The 16,641-nt window shown below is 42.1% G+C and overlaps 1 protein-coding gene across 16 annotated transcripts in view; it reads left to right on the plus strand.

Moving 5' to 3' along the window:
- Positions 1-2,736: 2,736 nt before the first annotated feature.
- MYB (MYB proto-oncogene, transcription factor) overlaps positions 2,737-16,641 on the plus strand; it is a 38,004-nt gene continuing 24,099 nt past the window's right edge. The window contains exons 1-9 of one of the 16 annotated variants that reach the window (XM_063812648.1): positions 3,000-3,135; positions 3,391-3,596; positions 7,483-7,600; positions 9,411-9,482; positions 11,364-11,456; positions 11,700-11,920; positions 13,901-14,135; positions 15,415-15,495; positions 15,933-16,037. In XM_063812648.1, coding sequence (XP_063668718.1) covers positions 7,520-7,600; positions 9,411-9,482; positions 11,364-11,456; positions 11,700-11,920; positions 13,901-14,135; positions 15,415-15,495; positions 15,933-16,037 — 888 coding nt within the window. In that variant the 5' untranslated portion in view covers positions 3,000-3,135; positions 3,391-3,596; positions 7,483-7,519. Of the gene's footprint in view, positions 3,136-3,164; positions 3,597-3,972; positions 4,883-7,482; positions 7,601-9,410; positions 9,483-11,363; positions 11,457-11,699; positions 11,921-13,900; positions 14,136-15,414; positions 15,496-15,932; positions 16,038-16,641 lie in introns of those variants that run through there. The other 15 variants (XR_001718752.3, XM_016956327.3, XM_016956334.3 and 12 more) reach the window with 15 other exon arrangements.

Raw genomic sequence — 16,641 nt, forward strand, 5'->3', positions numbered from 1 at the left:
TCTGCAGACCTTCCATGAAAACTACTGTTAAAGACGCAGATTGTTAGGCCTCATCTCAAACCTACTGAATCATGGTCTCTAGGGGGACAGCCTGGGACTGTGCATCTTTCATGGGTACGCCCAGCAATTCTGATACACTCGAAAGCAAGTTTGTCTAACCTGTGACCCGCAGGCCGCATATAGCCAAGGACGGCTTTGAATGCAGCCCAACGCAAATTTGTAAACTTTCTTAAAACATTATGAGTTTTTTTGCGGTATTTCTTTAAGCTCATCAGCTATCGTTAGTGTTAGTATATTTCATGTGTGGCCCTTCTTCTTCCAATGTGGCCCAGGGAAGCCAAAAGATTGGACACTTGGGCTCTAAAGATTGAGGACCACTGCTCTAGTGTTGGCCAACTACTCTAGTGTTGGCCTGCAGACTCAATACAGCCTTTGAGCTAAAAACGGGCTTTACATTTTTAAAGGGTTGTAAAAAAAGACAAAAAGAAAGACAGACAGACAAGGAAAGACACAGAAGAATATGCAACATAGCCTACAAAGCATTTACTATCTGGTCTTTTACAGAAGAGTTTTCTGACCCCTTTCTAGTGCACTGCAAATGAAAGGCTGTACCCAAATTTAGCTCCAGTGCAGCCCTGCCACAGCTGAAATAACTGATGTAGCAAGCAGATCTTAAAAAAAAAAAAAAGTGATGAAATGTGTAAAGTTGTCATCTAAAAATACTTTTGTAATAATTATAAATGGAGAGAGAAAATGTATAAATACAAACATTCTGTAATGAGTTTAAAAATATAGTTTCATCCATACAAGAATTTTGATAACTCCATTTGATTTTGTTTTTCCATAAGCTTATCAGATAGCAATATATCCAACATTAGCCTAATAAAATTACTGCATGTGAATTCTTTATTGGACTATGCATATTCCCAAACATATTATTGTCATACAACTGAGGGAAAAATGTAAAACTATATCTGGGAAATGAAAAATTATAAATTCTCAAAATGATACATAGGAAAATGATTTACAAAGAAAAAAAGGAAAACTGAACTTAGTATCTTTCTACTTTAAAGGGGTTCAAGAACTTAGGAGTAGTTACACACCTCCTAAAATTTTGGAAAAGAGGCTATGAACTCACTTCACAAAGGGTTCAGATACTCACATTGTGTCCAAGAGACTCAGCAATTGGGAATCTTGCCAGTTAGATTCATAAAGCAATCCGAAAGCCAGAATGCAATTTCTTTAGGGGTGGTTTCTAGATGTTTATTCTAGATATTTTTAAAAGATTTTGTTTATTTTTGATGTGAAGAAAGAAAATTATTATAGAATCTAGAAATAAATATTGGCTTTAAAAGTATTAATTTGCCTTGTCCTTTGTAATTGTGATCCGAAATATCTCACAATAATTTTGTTTCAGTGTTATTTTCTTCTCAGGAGGAAAGGAATGTTAAAACCTTACTAGCAACTAACACTTGATAAAGATTTAAACTATATAACAATTTTAAAGAAAGTCTAAAACACCAGATAGTCTTGAAACCTCGCATGCTTCACCGTTTAATAAAATTATGACTCATTTTAGTAAGAACATGCTTTTTTAGTAAGAAAAAATGCTTTCTGAGCTAAGTTTGAACTGCTGGGGCACATGGGACACCCACAAACCCAGTCAGCAGAAGTCTCAAACTCCTAAAAGATTAAAGGAAAAATACATTAGTGTGTACAGAGAATGAAAAAAAAATCCCCAATGGTTCTAATCTATAAACGGAAGTAAAACTAAAACTCCCCTAAAATCCCCCCAATCATCAATCCTTATAAATTCAGCACTTATCTTCTTCCTTTACTTCTGGAGACCCTCATTAAACAACACGAAAGCCTTTGCTGACTTTTATCTCGTAAAATAGAGCCCTCAAATGACACTAAGCAGGGATACCGACCTCCAAAATCACAAACTGTTTTACTTCTAAAACCATGCATGCAAACGTGGGGTTTCCTGAGTTCTGCTAGGGGCGGGCTGTCTGGACCCCCGTGTATTTTTTTTTTTTGCAGGTGTGCAATCCAGGGTGCGCGCGCTGTGCAGGGAGGGGAGCAGAGGTGTGCGGTGGGCACCGCCTGGGCCGGGCGGGGCGGGGTGGGTGGGGCCCGGGTGTGTGCTGGGGTGAGAGTGAAGGACATGTGACAATACGACGGTAGCGGCTGCAGGATCCGGGAGGGGAGTGAAAGCTCCGCCGGGGCGCTCCATTAGTGAGCGGTGATAGTTGCCGCCCACTTGTACTGAAGCGTCCTTTGTCACTAACAAGTTAAATTAGAGATGTTATTTATTTAAGAAGGAAAAAAAACCCTAGCCAAACATCCTATGAATACATATGCTCACATCCCCTACTCCTCCAACTCCTAATTTCCCCGTCTCCAGAGGGCACAGTTGTAAATCTTGACGAAAATCCAATCTTCTGTGCGGGAATTTCCCCCCACCGCTTGCCGCCCCCGCGACAGTGAGTGGGAGCTGGAGGAGCTCTGGTCCCGCTGCCCGGGAGCACGCGGAGCCGGGCGACCGCGGTGCGGCAGCCAGGGAGGAGGGGAGGCGGCGGGACTGGGCGCGGGTCGGCGCCGCCGCGGCCCGGGAGCGGGGTTTGCTCAGGAAAAGGCGCCGTCGCGGCCCCCGGCCACCCCTCCCCGGCCCCGGGCTCCCTGCCCGCGCGCCTCCCGGGCCTCGCGGCGCGCTAGGCGCACCACGGCGGCGCGAGCGCCGAATGGGAGCGGCGACCCGGCCGGCCCGGCAGCCCCGCGGGCGGCAGCCAGGGCGACCGCGGAGGCGGCGGGCAGGGCGCGTGCGCACTGCAGGGGCGCCAGATTTGGCGGGAGGGGGAGTGTCCAAAGCTCTTTGTTTGATGGCATCTCTGTTTACAGAGTTTACACTTTAATATCAACCTGTTTCCTCCTCCTCCTTCTCCTCCTCCTCCGTGACCTCCTCCTCCTCTTTCTCCTGAGAAACTTCGCCCCAGCGGTGCGGAGCGCCGCTGCGCAGCCGGGGAGGGACGCAGGCAGGCGGCGGGCAGCGGGAGGCGGCAGCCCGGTGCGGTCCCCGCGGCTCTCGGCGGAGCCCCGCGCCCGCCGCGCCATGGCCCGAAGACCCCGGCACAGGTAACGGGGAGCCGGGCGGGCGGCCGAGGGCGGGGGCGCGCGAGGCGCCAGGCTCCCGGGAGCATGTGGGAATTCGTTCCGGGATCATCTGAGGGGCTGTCAGACCCTCCGAGGACCTGGAGCCCCTGCCTCGGCAGCAGAAGCCGCTCCAGAGACTGATGAATGGAAGAGTCTTTGCGGGAAATGTATCCGGACGTTGGGAAGCACGCCCTGCGGCTCATTTTGCAAGTTGCATGGGGATACATTTTTCTTTAGGGGGAAAAAGAAAGCAGCACGTTCCAGCCGAGGGCAGAGCGGTGCCCACCAGCCCCGGGGAGCCCACCAGGTGCCTGGCTTGATGCCGCGGGTGTCGGCGAGGGATCCGCAGCGTAATTGCTGGATGCATTGAGATATGTTTGGACTTGGAAGTGCAGAGCATATGGCAGATACAGGGAAAATGCTGGATTGTTTAGTAGCTGCAGGTAGTTCATTTAAATTTCATTCATTCTTTATGGAGGCGAGGACCAGTGTCAGCTGACAGGCGGCTGAAAAGCAGATTTTAGGGGGATAAAGGGGTCTCTACTTTTGCAAATTGTCTTAAGACCTGGTTTTGGAGGTTCGAATCATTTTTCTCTGAAAGGCTTTTACTTCCACTGCAAACATTGCACGCGCACCCACACGCGCCGCCGTCGCACATGTCACTGCACTTAGGGAGGCTCGCCGGGAAGATGGGTGCAATCCCTTCACATTTTTGGCCGGACAGATGGGAAGAGGGAGAGGAGGAGGAGGAGGGAAATCCTCGTCCGAACTGTCAGTTGCTCGTTCCCCAGCCTCCAGCGGCCTCTGGACTTCCCCAGCAGCACACGCCGGGGCTCCCTGCGAGCGGCGGGTGCCAGGGCTAGCTCGGCAGCCGTCGCAGTCGCCACTCGGCTCAAGGGGACAGAGGCCGGCAGCACCCAAGGCCGCTGCCGCGCAACCGGGACGCGATCCCCGCGGGCTCTGCCCCCAGGCGAAAGGTCCCTGCGCGGCGCGCACACGTGGATGCGGCTGAGGTCGCCGCGCCTTCTCGTACCCTCCTTCAGCCGCCTTAGGTCGCCCCGGCCGAGGCGCGGTGACCGGACAGACCCTCGCGAAGGAGTTCTAAGGAGAAGTCCATGGAGGCAAAGCAAATCCATTCGCCTTTCCTTAGATTGTTTGATTTTCTCCTACTGGTTTGTTGTTGAGCCTGCGGGCGCTGGTCCCCGCGCGGTGCTGGGAAGTTGCAAAGAGCGTGGGTGGAGACCCTGCAGCAGCACCCGCGGGCTGGGCTGGGCGGGGAGCAGCGCCGGGGCTTGGTTGGGCTCTGGGGACGAGAGGGCGACTTGGGGGAGCTCCGGGCTACCTATGCCTCCTCCGGAGCCTGGCGGCGCAGGGCGGTGTGCTGCCCCTCGAGGGCTCCACTTTTCGCCTTTAGGACTTCACAGGACAGCTACCGGGGTCATCTGTATTTTTTTTTTTTTTTTCCGAGAGCTGAAACTGGCAGCAGGAGGAGGGAGTCGGCCAGGGGTGCTGGGAGGAGGCGCGGCAGAGGCTCCGCGCCCCGAGGTCTCGGCCGCCCCCGCGGGGCGGGGCCGCGCAGGTTCCCTGAGGCTCCAGGTAGCCCAGAGGGGAGGCGGCTGGGAGGGGCGGGAGCCTTGAACCTGCCTCAGGGGAAGAGAAACCCGACTGCGGGCTCGGAGCCGTTTCTTGCAAGGGCGAGCGTCAACTCGGCAGGGATTATATTAACCAGGTCAGCGAAATGAGTTTGAACCCCTCCGAATCACAGTAGCGGCCACAAGGCACTTCCTCCCGCTCCCCTCCCTCTTCCTTACCCCCAGCACCTCTTTTCTTTTTCGTTTCTTTGCACGGTTTGTTTCCTTGACAGAATGTAACATTCATAGTTGTACTCTTGTAACCACACCGGGTCTAGCAGGTGGGGAGTCGAGTGCATCAACCCTGAAATCAGCCTTTGAAAATCCTCTGACTGTTGGGTCTGAGATCTTGTCAGAGCAGATAAAGGAAAAGTTATTTCAGGTTCCTTAGTAGAAATTAATCATGCTTCTAGGACGACTTAGAGCAAGCAAATCGCATGCAAAGTTCAAAGGCGAGCCTGGGTGGCCAGCCTGGCAGGGAAACTCAGGAGCTGGGCGCGTGAGCAGCCCCGGACTCGCCCTGCTGCGTCCTGGCCCCTTCAGGTCCTGCAGAAGTCACTCTCCACCTTGCCCCCAAGACCTTGGTTTTGCACATCTTTGCCTCTGTGCTTAGCTTTTAAGAGGCACGGAAGGACATGGCATGCTCATGTATTAGCGCTGGAAAGTACCTTAGAAATAGGATCCAAGCAAGCCCTTATTGTAAAGGCGAGGAACTGAAGTCTTGAGAGAGAGGAAGTGATTTGTCCAAGTCATACAGCTAGGTGGAGGCTAGACTAGAACCTTTGCCTCCAGAACCCTAGTCCTTTTGATTCCCGTGCTCTCACCTGACGTTGGCTGCCCCCTGCGGGCGGCTGAATAAGTTGCTTGTTCCTGGGTTGTTAAACTGCTGCCGAGAGAGAGGTGTTCAATGACTACTCTGAAAAATGTGCTCAGTTCTGAAAATGTGACCTCTAGATCCAGCCAAACCTGAAAAGTTAATTCGACTTGAATCTATGACTGCAGTTTCAGATTCCTCTGGTTTTCTTGGTGTCTCTCACATTTCACAAGGGACTGCATTTGGGGGCTTTCCAAGGAGTTCCCTATGAATCTTTCAAAAGATGCAGACTTACACCTCTGGGCTTTATAGCTTTTTTTTTTTTTTTTTTTTGCTTTATCATATCGTGTTTTACATTTTTGTAGTTCTCGTTCAGAAGTTGTTTAGTGCCTCCTGTTGACGGTGGAAACAGAACTAGGCTATTGTTTCAAAACACAGACACTAAATGAAAGGAATTATTACAGATTATAAATATATATTTCCTGGGATTTTATTTGGTGGTGGTGGTATTTTAAATTTGGATTACATCATGTCGCCATTCAACCTGGACTATCAGATTGTTGCTTAAAATAATAGCTTTAAATTATGAGAACCCCCAATTCAGGATTTTTGATAAGCACTTCAACTTCACTTGTAGGGGGCTGGTAATATGCATATGTGAGTTAGTTTGGGAAGACAAAACCTGTAATGAATATAACTTTTCTTTTTAAAAACAATGATTTACATTATGATATGGCTTTATATCATTGTTTTTATTGGTCTTAGTTTAATGGGTTTCCCAACATTGCAATGACAAATTTTAGTGAAGTTTCTAAGATAGTATTTTTCCTATTTTCAGTTTTATAAGAAAAACTATAAAATAAACCGTGTCTGTAAAATTATTGTCATCTGATCAGTTGATTAGATTAACAAACATTATGATTATGATAAACAGTAAGCATATAGTTACTTCTTCAAAAGTCATAAAATTTCCTAGGTTAGGTTAACTAAATAAAAGAAAAAGCTTTCGAAAATAGTAATGGGTTCTTTTAAATCCATGGCTTTTTTCTGGGGAAATCCCTTCTGGATTAGGTTACATTTTATAATATTTCAAACACCATTCCATCAGAGACAGAAAAAACAAGAGTAAGTAAGACTCTGACTAACAAGTGGCCTAATTATTCACTTAGTTACTCTAGAAACTAAGTATTGTAAACATGGGCACAAGTTGGATCAACCAGGCCTGGAGTTGTGAGCAATTTGGTATTAATTTTATTTACAAAACATTAAAGTTTGATCACTCAATGTTCTTATCTTTGCTTTGGTTTTAAAATCCTTTCCTCTTAGATTCTTCTAATCCTCTAGACTTTATGGGATCACTATAATTCTGTTTTGGGCTGTACTACTTCTTGATTTTTTTCTTCTTTTAATAAAACAAAAACCCCATTGGAATAGCATAGTTGAATTGTTTATTATGTTTGAGAAATATTATTTAAACGATGTGACAAATGCCAAAGATTTTGAGTGTGCACTTATATAAAGGACATGGGTTCTTGTTCCTTTTCTTATCCTTAACCTTAAGTTTTCAACTTAAACCTTCACTGGTTGGAAGGTGGCCAAATGTGTAACTTGTCCCTGGTCTAATAGTAACAGCAGGTTCAGACATGCAGGGGAATAGGAAGGTGCCAGGTCCTTGGCCGTATCTGTGGATACCCATAACAGCAGAACCAGTTTACAGTACTAGAGCAACAGAATGCAGCAAACAATCTTGTTGTGCAAGTTTTCAAAGTTTTGTCTTCATAACCTTTGAAAAGATTGTTGAGGAGTTTTGTGTAAGTTTTGTAATCCAGTAGTAGTCTAAATCCTCTTGTTTCAGCCCACGTCTACCCATTCTTATTTCTGCAGCATATATAGCAGTGACGAGGATGATGAGGACTTTGAGATGTGTGACCATGACTATGATGGGCTGCTTCCCAAGTCTGGAAAGCGTCACTTGGGGAAAACAAGGTGGACCCGGGAAGAGGTAACTAATCATTTTATCAAGGCGCAGAAAATAGAGTGTATAATTTATAAAAAACAAAATTTCAACTAAACTACAGGTGCTCAAGCTCATTAGCAGGCTCCTTGAGATCTTATCCTAGCCCGCATGTGCAGTGTGCCCTATGCCCCCCACTTCATTATATTATCCATTTCCACACTATTTGCAGTTCTTTGAATGTCCTCTTCTCATTTTAGGCTTCATCTGTGTTTCCTTCTGCCTGTTGAGTTCTCATCCTTTTGTCCCACCTCTTCTTCCTACTTTTACATTACCCATGAAGGCATCACCTCTTCTGTGAAGCCATCCCTGGCTTTGCCGGACAGGATTGGATGCATCCTCCTGTGATCCCATGCATGAGTGCATGTTCTACTTTATTGTTGCTGGGACATATATACCTCCTCCAGCTGACTGCAAGTCTGTTGAGGGCAGGGCTAATGTCTATTCATCTTTGTGTTTCCTGAATTCACAAGTGCTTGGACCCAAAATAGGATATTAATAAATGTTCTCTCGATAAGTGAATGACTTGCTACTCCCAAAAACAAAACAAACAAAAGAATAAAACAAAACACTCAGAGAACTCATCTTTTTACAGTGTATTCATTTAATATCCTTGATATACTTAACAGAGCCATCTATATGAAGGTATGTTTTAAAAGCATCCGATAATGGATGGAGACACATCTGCTTCTCCTGTTTCTTTTTCGGCTGGCTTATCAAAAGTTTGATTTTGTAGGAATGGAAAAATATTTTAGAAGCAAAATTATTAATATGTGGAGAAAAGTTTCTCTAATGTTCTTAAACATTTTTGCAACTAATTTTAGATGATTCATGTTACAATAAATGGTATTGGCTCTTCTTCAGTTTCACTGTTCTCTGCTTCATTTAAACCAGAGCTCCTTTTAACAGGCAGGTGGGATTCCCAGAGAGGCCCATAGGAAATTCATATTTTACCTATTAAGATTATCCACTTGGATAATCCTTATGATACGGAAATTCTGTTGTCAACATTGGTTTCCTAATTCTTGTGTCTGTATTGTACCGGGGACCTCCATTGTGTGTGAATGTTACCTTTGCAGAAACATAAGAAGGAATGCATTTATATACTTATGAACTGGTAGGATTGTGAACAGCATATAAACTAAAAGAACTGATTAGCTGGAAATGTTTAATGTCTTTTATGTTCTAACACATTTGGCCTATCTAAATCTAACTGATTTTCTTATATAGCTTTCAAATTTAATTTTAAAAATGGTCTTTATTTCTTTATAAAAAGTTAAACTAACTGGAAATATTCTATTTCTTGCTCAAGATCCTATTTATTACCATAGGTAAACGTGTACTGAATCTAGCACTGGAATGCATTTTTTCCTAACAGAGTAAAGCAGTTATTTATAATAAACACTCAATATATGCCAGGCATTATGATAAATGTTTTGCAAAATTGCCTCATGTAATCCCCAAATAACCCTGTTAATATCAGCCTCATGTTAATAAATTGCCCCATGTAATCCCCAAATAACCCTGTTAATTTCCATTTTATAGATGGCAATACTAAGGCCCAGAAAGGTAAAATGGTATACCCGCTTTACACAATTAATAGTTGAGTCAAGATGCCAACTCTGGTCTGACTCTAAATAAATCTATACTCCCAAGTCCGTATGTTACATTAATATCTGCTGTATTTGGATACTTTAGAGAGATTCTTTATTCTAGATTCGTTCCCTCATTCACTTTAACTTGAACAGAGTTATATAGTAAATAACTGATATCCTAGGATTACCTTTAAATGTCTTAGGATGAAAAACTGAAGAAGCTGGTGGAACAGAATGGAACAGATGACTGGAAAGTTATTGCCAATTATCTCCCGGTAAGTTAGTAAGTTTTTCTTATAACGAAAGGAAAGCTTCTCCCAAAGATTTCTATAAAATATTCTAGGAGGAGTTATTAAGATAGTGTATAATTTACTCACATTTAAGAAGTGGGAGAAATGCCCTACCCATAACTTATATTTTATATTATAATGCATATAATTAAATTATTAGAATTTAGATTATTAGAATCGATTATTATAATTTAGATTATCCAATTTTAAAAACAGTTGCTTCTTGTTTTATCTTTTCATTTATAGGATAATTAGTATTTTGATGATTTGTTACATGGTAGATGATTAAACTTGATATTTCCTCCAAGTCAGTTTTTCCTGAATTCCCTATTTTTGTCAATAGCAATACTTTTGGCACCAAGGTTTAAAATTCTGAAGACCTTTCTTGACTTATCACATTCCCCTAATCCCTACATCTAAGCAGTTACTAAGGACCCTGGAATTCCTTTATAGTCAGTCCCGTCCTTTTCATTCTCATGGCTGTGCTGAAGGTTGGGCTCCTGTCCTCTCATTTGGACTATCATATAACTTCCTAACTGGCTTCCCCACTTGTAGTTTTCCATTTTTCTTTCTTTTTTTTTTTGTTTTTTGTTTTTTGTTTTTTGAGATGGAATCTAGCTTTGTTGCCCAGGCTGGAGTGCAGTGGCACGATCTCAGCTCACTGCAACCTCCGCCTCCCAGGTTCAAGCGATTCTCGTGCCTCAGCCCCCTTAGTAGATGGGATTACAGGTGCCCGCCACCATGCCTGGCTAATTTTTGTATTTTTAGTAGAGACAAGGTTTCACCATATTGATCAGGCTGGTCCCAAACTCCTGACCTCAAGTGATCTGCCCACCTCAGCCTCCCGAAGTGCTAGGATTGCAGGCATGAGCCACCGTGCCCAGCCAGTTTTCTACTTTTCCATTCATCCCAAACACCATTGGCAGGTGGAACTTCCTAAAATGCAGCTGTACCTTATCTTTTCAAAACCAACCACAGTGACAGAATCTCACAAATTAAGTAAACTGCCTTGACCTGGCACACAGAGGCCCTCCTCTATTGCCCCAACTTACAGCTCCAGTTCTGTTTCCTGCTTCCTCTCTCTAAGCAGGTTTGCTTGAATTTATTTCTGCTTTACCTCCTCTGGGCTTTTGCTCCTGGTCTTCCCACCTCCTAGAATATTCTCCCTTTATGTCACCAATTAAAGTTCTGTCCATCCTTCAAAGTCCTTATGAAGATCTCTCCAAGACTCCTCCCAAGGAAACCATTTCTCCTCCTAAGAAGATGCTTCTCTCCTCACTTCAGTATCATTTTGCTTTGGTCTTTTCTTCCAAGTGAATCAAATTCAGCATCTGTGATAGTCAGTCATCTACTTGTCTTTTCCTTCTTATAAGTTTACAAACTCCTGTAACATAGGACCTATCTTTTATGCATCTTTTTTCTTTCTGCAATATAAATACTTTGGTCCTGGATTGAAGCGCATCTCTTGTCTGAATGGGAAGCAAACTTTAGTCTTTTAGGGTGGTTTCCATGAAAGCCTGACAACATAGAATCTCTATCAAGCCTCAGGCTATGTAGATACTCTGCAAAAGTATCTGAGGTTAAGGTTAACTTGGCAGGCACATGTGTAGTACGATGGTCCTTTAGATCATGTGGCAGGAATGTTTCCCTCAGGAGGCAGAGTGTCTAATTTTAGATGCAACTTTGATATATACTTGCATGTTCTGTAGCCTGTAAGTAATGAGGGATAGATGGGCTCTAAACATGCTCTAAAATGTTCTTAAATATTTTCACTGCATATGGTCTATGTGTGATTCCTATTACAACAAAAAATTCACGTGCTTATCACATCATATCTTTATGGTGGTGCATACTTTATTTGTCTAGAATCGAACAGATGTGCAGTGCCAGCACCGATGGCAGAAAGTACTAAACCCTGAGCTCATCAAGGGTCCTTGGACCAAAGAAGAAGATCAGAGAGTAAGTTCTTTCTTCATTGGTGTGTGACTCGTAATTACGAATATTCCCAAAATGCTAATATTTTCCTATTTGAGGAAGCAGGTAAAATGGGCAAACAGGAAGTAGAGGACTCTATTCCCATATTTCCAGTGAATGAAAGCAAATTTTGGAAATTTTCTAAAGATCTTGTAACACTGAAGAATGATTATACTGACTCATTACATAACTTTAAAACATAGGTTATTTTTGTGTGTTTATCTGAAGGTGATAGAGCTTGTACAGAAATACGGTCCGAAACGTTGGTCTGTTATTGCCAAGCACTTAAAGGGGAGAATTGGAAAACAATGTAGGGAGAGGTGGCATAACCACTTGAATCCAGAAGTTAAGAAAACCTCCTGGACAGAAGAGGAAGACAGAATTATTTACCAGGCACACAAGAGACTGGGGAACAGATGGGCAGAAATCGCAAAGCTACTGCCTGGACGGTAATAATATGTCAAAAAATATATTGATCGGGAAGAATGAGGGAGTGGGTATTGAACATTCTGCTTTAAATGTATGGTGAGTAAATTATATTTCATCAGTCGTAAGTGTTTTATTAGATAAACCAGCTACATAGCTTTTAGAGATTGAAGACATCTTAGAGTTTATTTGGTTGAGAACTTCCAGGATCCACCTGACAGTGAGCCCTGGGTGAAGACATTTAGCTTTCCCCAGCCTCAATTTCCCCATTTCCAAAATGAATCATACAGGGCCAGTGTTAGGATCAAGTAAAATGAATGTCAAAGGACTTGGTAAACTATAAAACTCTAAATGCATAGAAAGAAACTGAAGACAGTTTGTCTCTGGCAGTTCACGTAGCTGGTTAAGTTACTCAAAGGAACTCAGCTACCATTTTCCTGATAACCATCATTCATTTCTTTTATTTTTTTTAATTATTATTTTTTAGAGACAGAGGCTTGTTGTGTCACACATGAGTGACAAGAGTGCAGTGGCATGATCATAGCTCAATACATCCTTGAACTCCTGGGCTCAAGGGATCCTCCCACCTCAGCTTCTTGAGTAGCTAGGACTACAGGTGCACCCCACTACACCCAGCTGATTTTAAAATACTTTTTGTAGAGATGGAATCTTGCTATGTTACCCAGGCTGGTATCAAACTCCTGGCCTCAAACAATCCTTTCACCTCCCAAAGTGCTGGGATTATAGGCATGGGCCACCATACCTGGCCACCAGTATTCATTTCATTATACCACTTTTCATTAATTTTTTACTTCATTGATTAAAGAAATAATGTATTTCTTGAATTCTCATACTACTTCCAGGTTTTTAAATAATGTCAGGGTAATAATGCTTTCTTTTTAATGAACAAGGCAAGAAAATGACCTCATTATGAGGGATAACTATGGAAGCTCATTTTTGTCCCGTTTTTCCCACTTAAGTAGTATATAACAGATTTTGTTCCTTTGGAAAGCAATACTTTTAATGATAAATCTTACATTAAAATGATGTAGATCAAAAATATTAAAAATAGTTTTATTCTTGAGCTTCATAATCCAGGAGAAACTTTGTATAGTATTCTCTAGTGATGCTCCAAAGCATTTGCACCCTTGTGGTTCAGTATAAACTTAGAAATTTTAAGAGGTTGGTAAAAAAAGGCCTTTCCTCCCATATGGCCTGAGAGGATACACTGCTGATTCTTCTCAAAATTAACAGGGCTATTGAACTTCCTCTTTCTTTAGCATACATTCCCCCACCCCCATTGAAATAGAAAAAGGGAGGCTTAAACGGTTTTTTTGAATTGAGAAACTGTTTTCCTGAGAATGGAAAGACTTTAGTAAAAATGCGTTGCCTTTTGAAAATATACTGGGGGTTAGGATCTTTCCCTTCGGGATCCCATTTTCCACTCTCGTCTCTGTCTGATTCAGAAAACGATTGGGGTGGCTTTCAAAGGGTAGGAGGTTTTTTGGTCTCAGAAGTTCTCACTAGTGCTTTGAGAGATAAAGAGTGAAGTATTCTTCATCAGCAGCATCTTATCATCCACCAAACTTCACCATGTCCCTCTCGTGGTGTGTAGGCCCTGCTGTGCCACATTCAAAGGAGCAATTTCCCCAAGGCAGCTGGAACTTTACATTGTGTTGGAGTCTTGTACCGCGACCGGTCAGAATAAACGTGAAGCGTTATTGTATTGAAAAATACTCCTTTACCAAGGAAATGAAGTGGTTAAAAGATACTGATATTTCTAGAAAACGACATGCATTCCAGATTGTGTAACTAAGAGAAATCTAACTAAGCAATAGAGAAAGCCTGATCTTAGAGGGTGGAGAAGAAGGAAACAATTAAAAAGAGAAAACAACTATTAGGCCCAAGGGAAAGGTCTCTGTTAGAAACAGTTTTCTGTCAATTCCCTTTAATCTGAATTGAAATTTTTGTTTGTGAAATTCGTGTGATATCTTTCTGTGCAGAACTGATAATGCTATCAAGAACCACTGGAATTCTACAATGCGTCGGAAGGTCGAACAGGAAGGTTATCTGCAGGAGTCTTCAAAAGCCAGCCAGCCAGCAGCAGCCACAAGCTTCCAGAAGAACAGTCATTTGATGGGTTTTGCTCAGGCTCCGCCTACAGCTCAACTCCCTGCCACTGGCCAGCCCACTGTTAACAACGACTATTCCTATTACCACATTTCTGAAGCACAAAATGTAAGCCGTTCCTGTGAATCTAGTTTAATGAGAGAGACGGTTAGTTTAGCTCCAGGTAATAATCATACTTTGCAGTTGTATACTTTTCAGAGAACTTTCCTGAGCATGATCATGGCCAGTCTTCACCTATGCCCTTTGAAGTAGATAGGGTGTAGGTATTGTGTGTTACCCCTGGTTTATGTCTCCAGAAACGAGGATGGTAAGCGCTTTGCCCAGGGTGACACAGCTCATAGAGATAGTGCTGACTAGAAAACGAGCTGTCCGATTCTAAATTGCTGCTTCAAATCTAATTTGAAGGCAACCTTTGAATGTAAATTTACTTAAGGTACTGTTGAAGAATAGGGGAATGGAGTCGCATTTGTAGATGTAATGTTTTTCTCTTCCAAAACGAAAAGGGAAGGTAGTATTATGTTTAAAGAGGAGAGAGTTTGACACTGAAATTCAGTGGTTATGGTATGTTTCATTCTGGCAGTGATCAGGCAGACATGTCTTAATTTATTCACTCAGTAAGTGTTTACCTTCTTACTCTGAGTCAGGAGCAGAACTTTGTGACATTCATTTTCTGATGTCTCCTTTTAGTCTCCGTTGGATCAGTGTGATCCCTTCCTTATTTCTAGATATTTATATTTAGGGAAAGTGATAATCCATAATAGGTGGAAAAAGAAGAAGAAAGAGGAAAAAAATCGAGAAACTTTAATCTTAAGAATAACAATATTAAATGATAAAACTTACCCAAGAATAGAGAGCTCATATGCAAATTATATGCAAAACATGTTCATAAATAGTTTTTATTCTTCTCTGTCCATGGATTTGACTACAAACTTTACAGAAAGGTCTCAGATGAATAAATTATCATAAGAAGTCCTGTGCTTTTTATTAAAACTCAAAATTATTCCAAGAAAAATATTTTTATTTACAAACAGCTGGTGCCATCAATTTTTCCCATAGAAACAATTTTGAAACATTCATTAATGTATTTTAGAATATATTTTTTATTGTTTTTTTCATTGTGTTTTTCTCTAATTAAGGAACACTTCCCAAAATTTAAAGTGCTCATCAACACCTCCCAAGGATTTTTCACCATGTTCCTTTAGCTGTTTAGCCATTTTAAAGGCCTGGCTAAATTTCACATTAAAAGGTTTTAAAAATTTGTTTAGGGTATTTTATCAGTAAAGTGTTTTTTTTCTCTCAGTCCCAGAACAAAACCTCAGGAAGCCAAGTCCCCTGAAGCATATGTAGCCCTGAATGACGTGGCCTTTGTTTTGTCTTTTGCATCTAGGTCTCCAGTCATGTTCCATACCCTGTAGCGTTACATGTAAATATAGTCAATGTCCCTCAGCCAGCTGCCGCAGCCATTCAGGTAAGATCATTGATCATTCACTGTTCAAAGCACCACTCTTAAGAAATGCTTATTTCTTTCATCTAAACACATATTTTCACCTGAGCAACTAAAGTAAAAAGGAAAGGGAACATGGAGAGGAGAGCAGAGTCTTGGCCAGCAATCTATTAATCTTGTCTTCTAGAATGAGTTTGCTCTGGAATTTTCTGATTCTTTGATGTTGCAAGGTGAAATAACTCATCAGTCAGCATCCACTCTAGCCTGAGATTTCACATCACTCCCTTAAGTCTGAAATAACATTCACAAAGAGTTCTGCAGGAGCCAAATTTGGTTGGTGGTGTTGTCACAGTGAGGCTCTTTGGGCTGTGCAGCACCTCATGACCATATTGGCTACACCCATTGTATTTGCAGCTTCCAATCAGACCTTTGTCTTTATTTCCCTTACTTTGTAATTTCAGAGACACTATAATGATGAAGACCCTGAGAAGGAAAAGCGAATAAAGGAATTAGAATTGCTCCTAATGTCAACCGAGAATGAGCTAAAAGGACAGCAGGTGCTACCAGTAAGACTGTCATCATGTGCTTGAATGAGGGGATAGCAGCTTTGCCTCAGTTTACCTAAGCGCTCTTCTCTTCTAAATATTACACTTAGCAAGGCTCCATATATCCATTCAGAATGTCTCAACACAAGAAGTTGCTTGTAGTAAAATGTAGTTGGTATCAGATTATATGCTGATTAAATTGGAAGCAGTCTTTTTGTAATTGCAATAAAAATGCAATATCCACTTATGATTGTTATCATCAATTTTTTTTCTTCAGAAGGACTATAATCAGTTTAAAGACTAGCAAAGATAAAATGAATGAAAATCTGCATTTTCTACAGAGCTATGTATCTATATGGTACCATTTTGGTTTTTTTCTATTATTTTGTTAACCTATATTTTCATATTTTATAATTTCAGGCATGATTTGATGCATGTTCAGTATATACATGTAAAAGGTTATATATAAAACCTCTTCATAAATAACATTAGCTGCTCTCTTTTATTTGCATGTGTGAAAGTTATGTGGGCCATTACTGAATTCTGACATCTTTAGCGACTGGGCAGCCAACTGGGATGGCTCCTTGTGCTTTGCAACATATATAGTTAACCAACAAAGACAATA

This window comes from Pan troglodytes, chromosome 5, assembly GCF_028858775.2.
Source record: "Pan troglodytes isolate AG18354 chromosome 5, NHGRI_mPanTro3-v2.0_pri, whole genome shotgun sequence".
Classification (NCBI taxonomy): Eukaryota; Metazoa; Chordata; class Mammalia; order Primates; family Hominidae; genus Pan; species Pan troglodytes.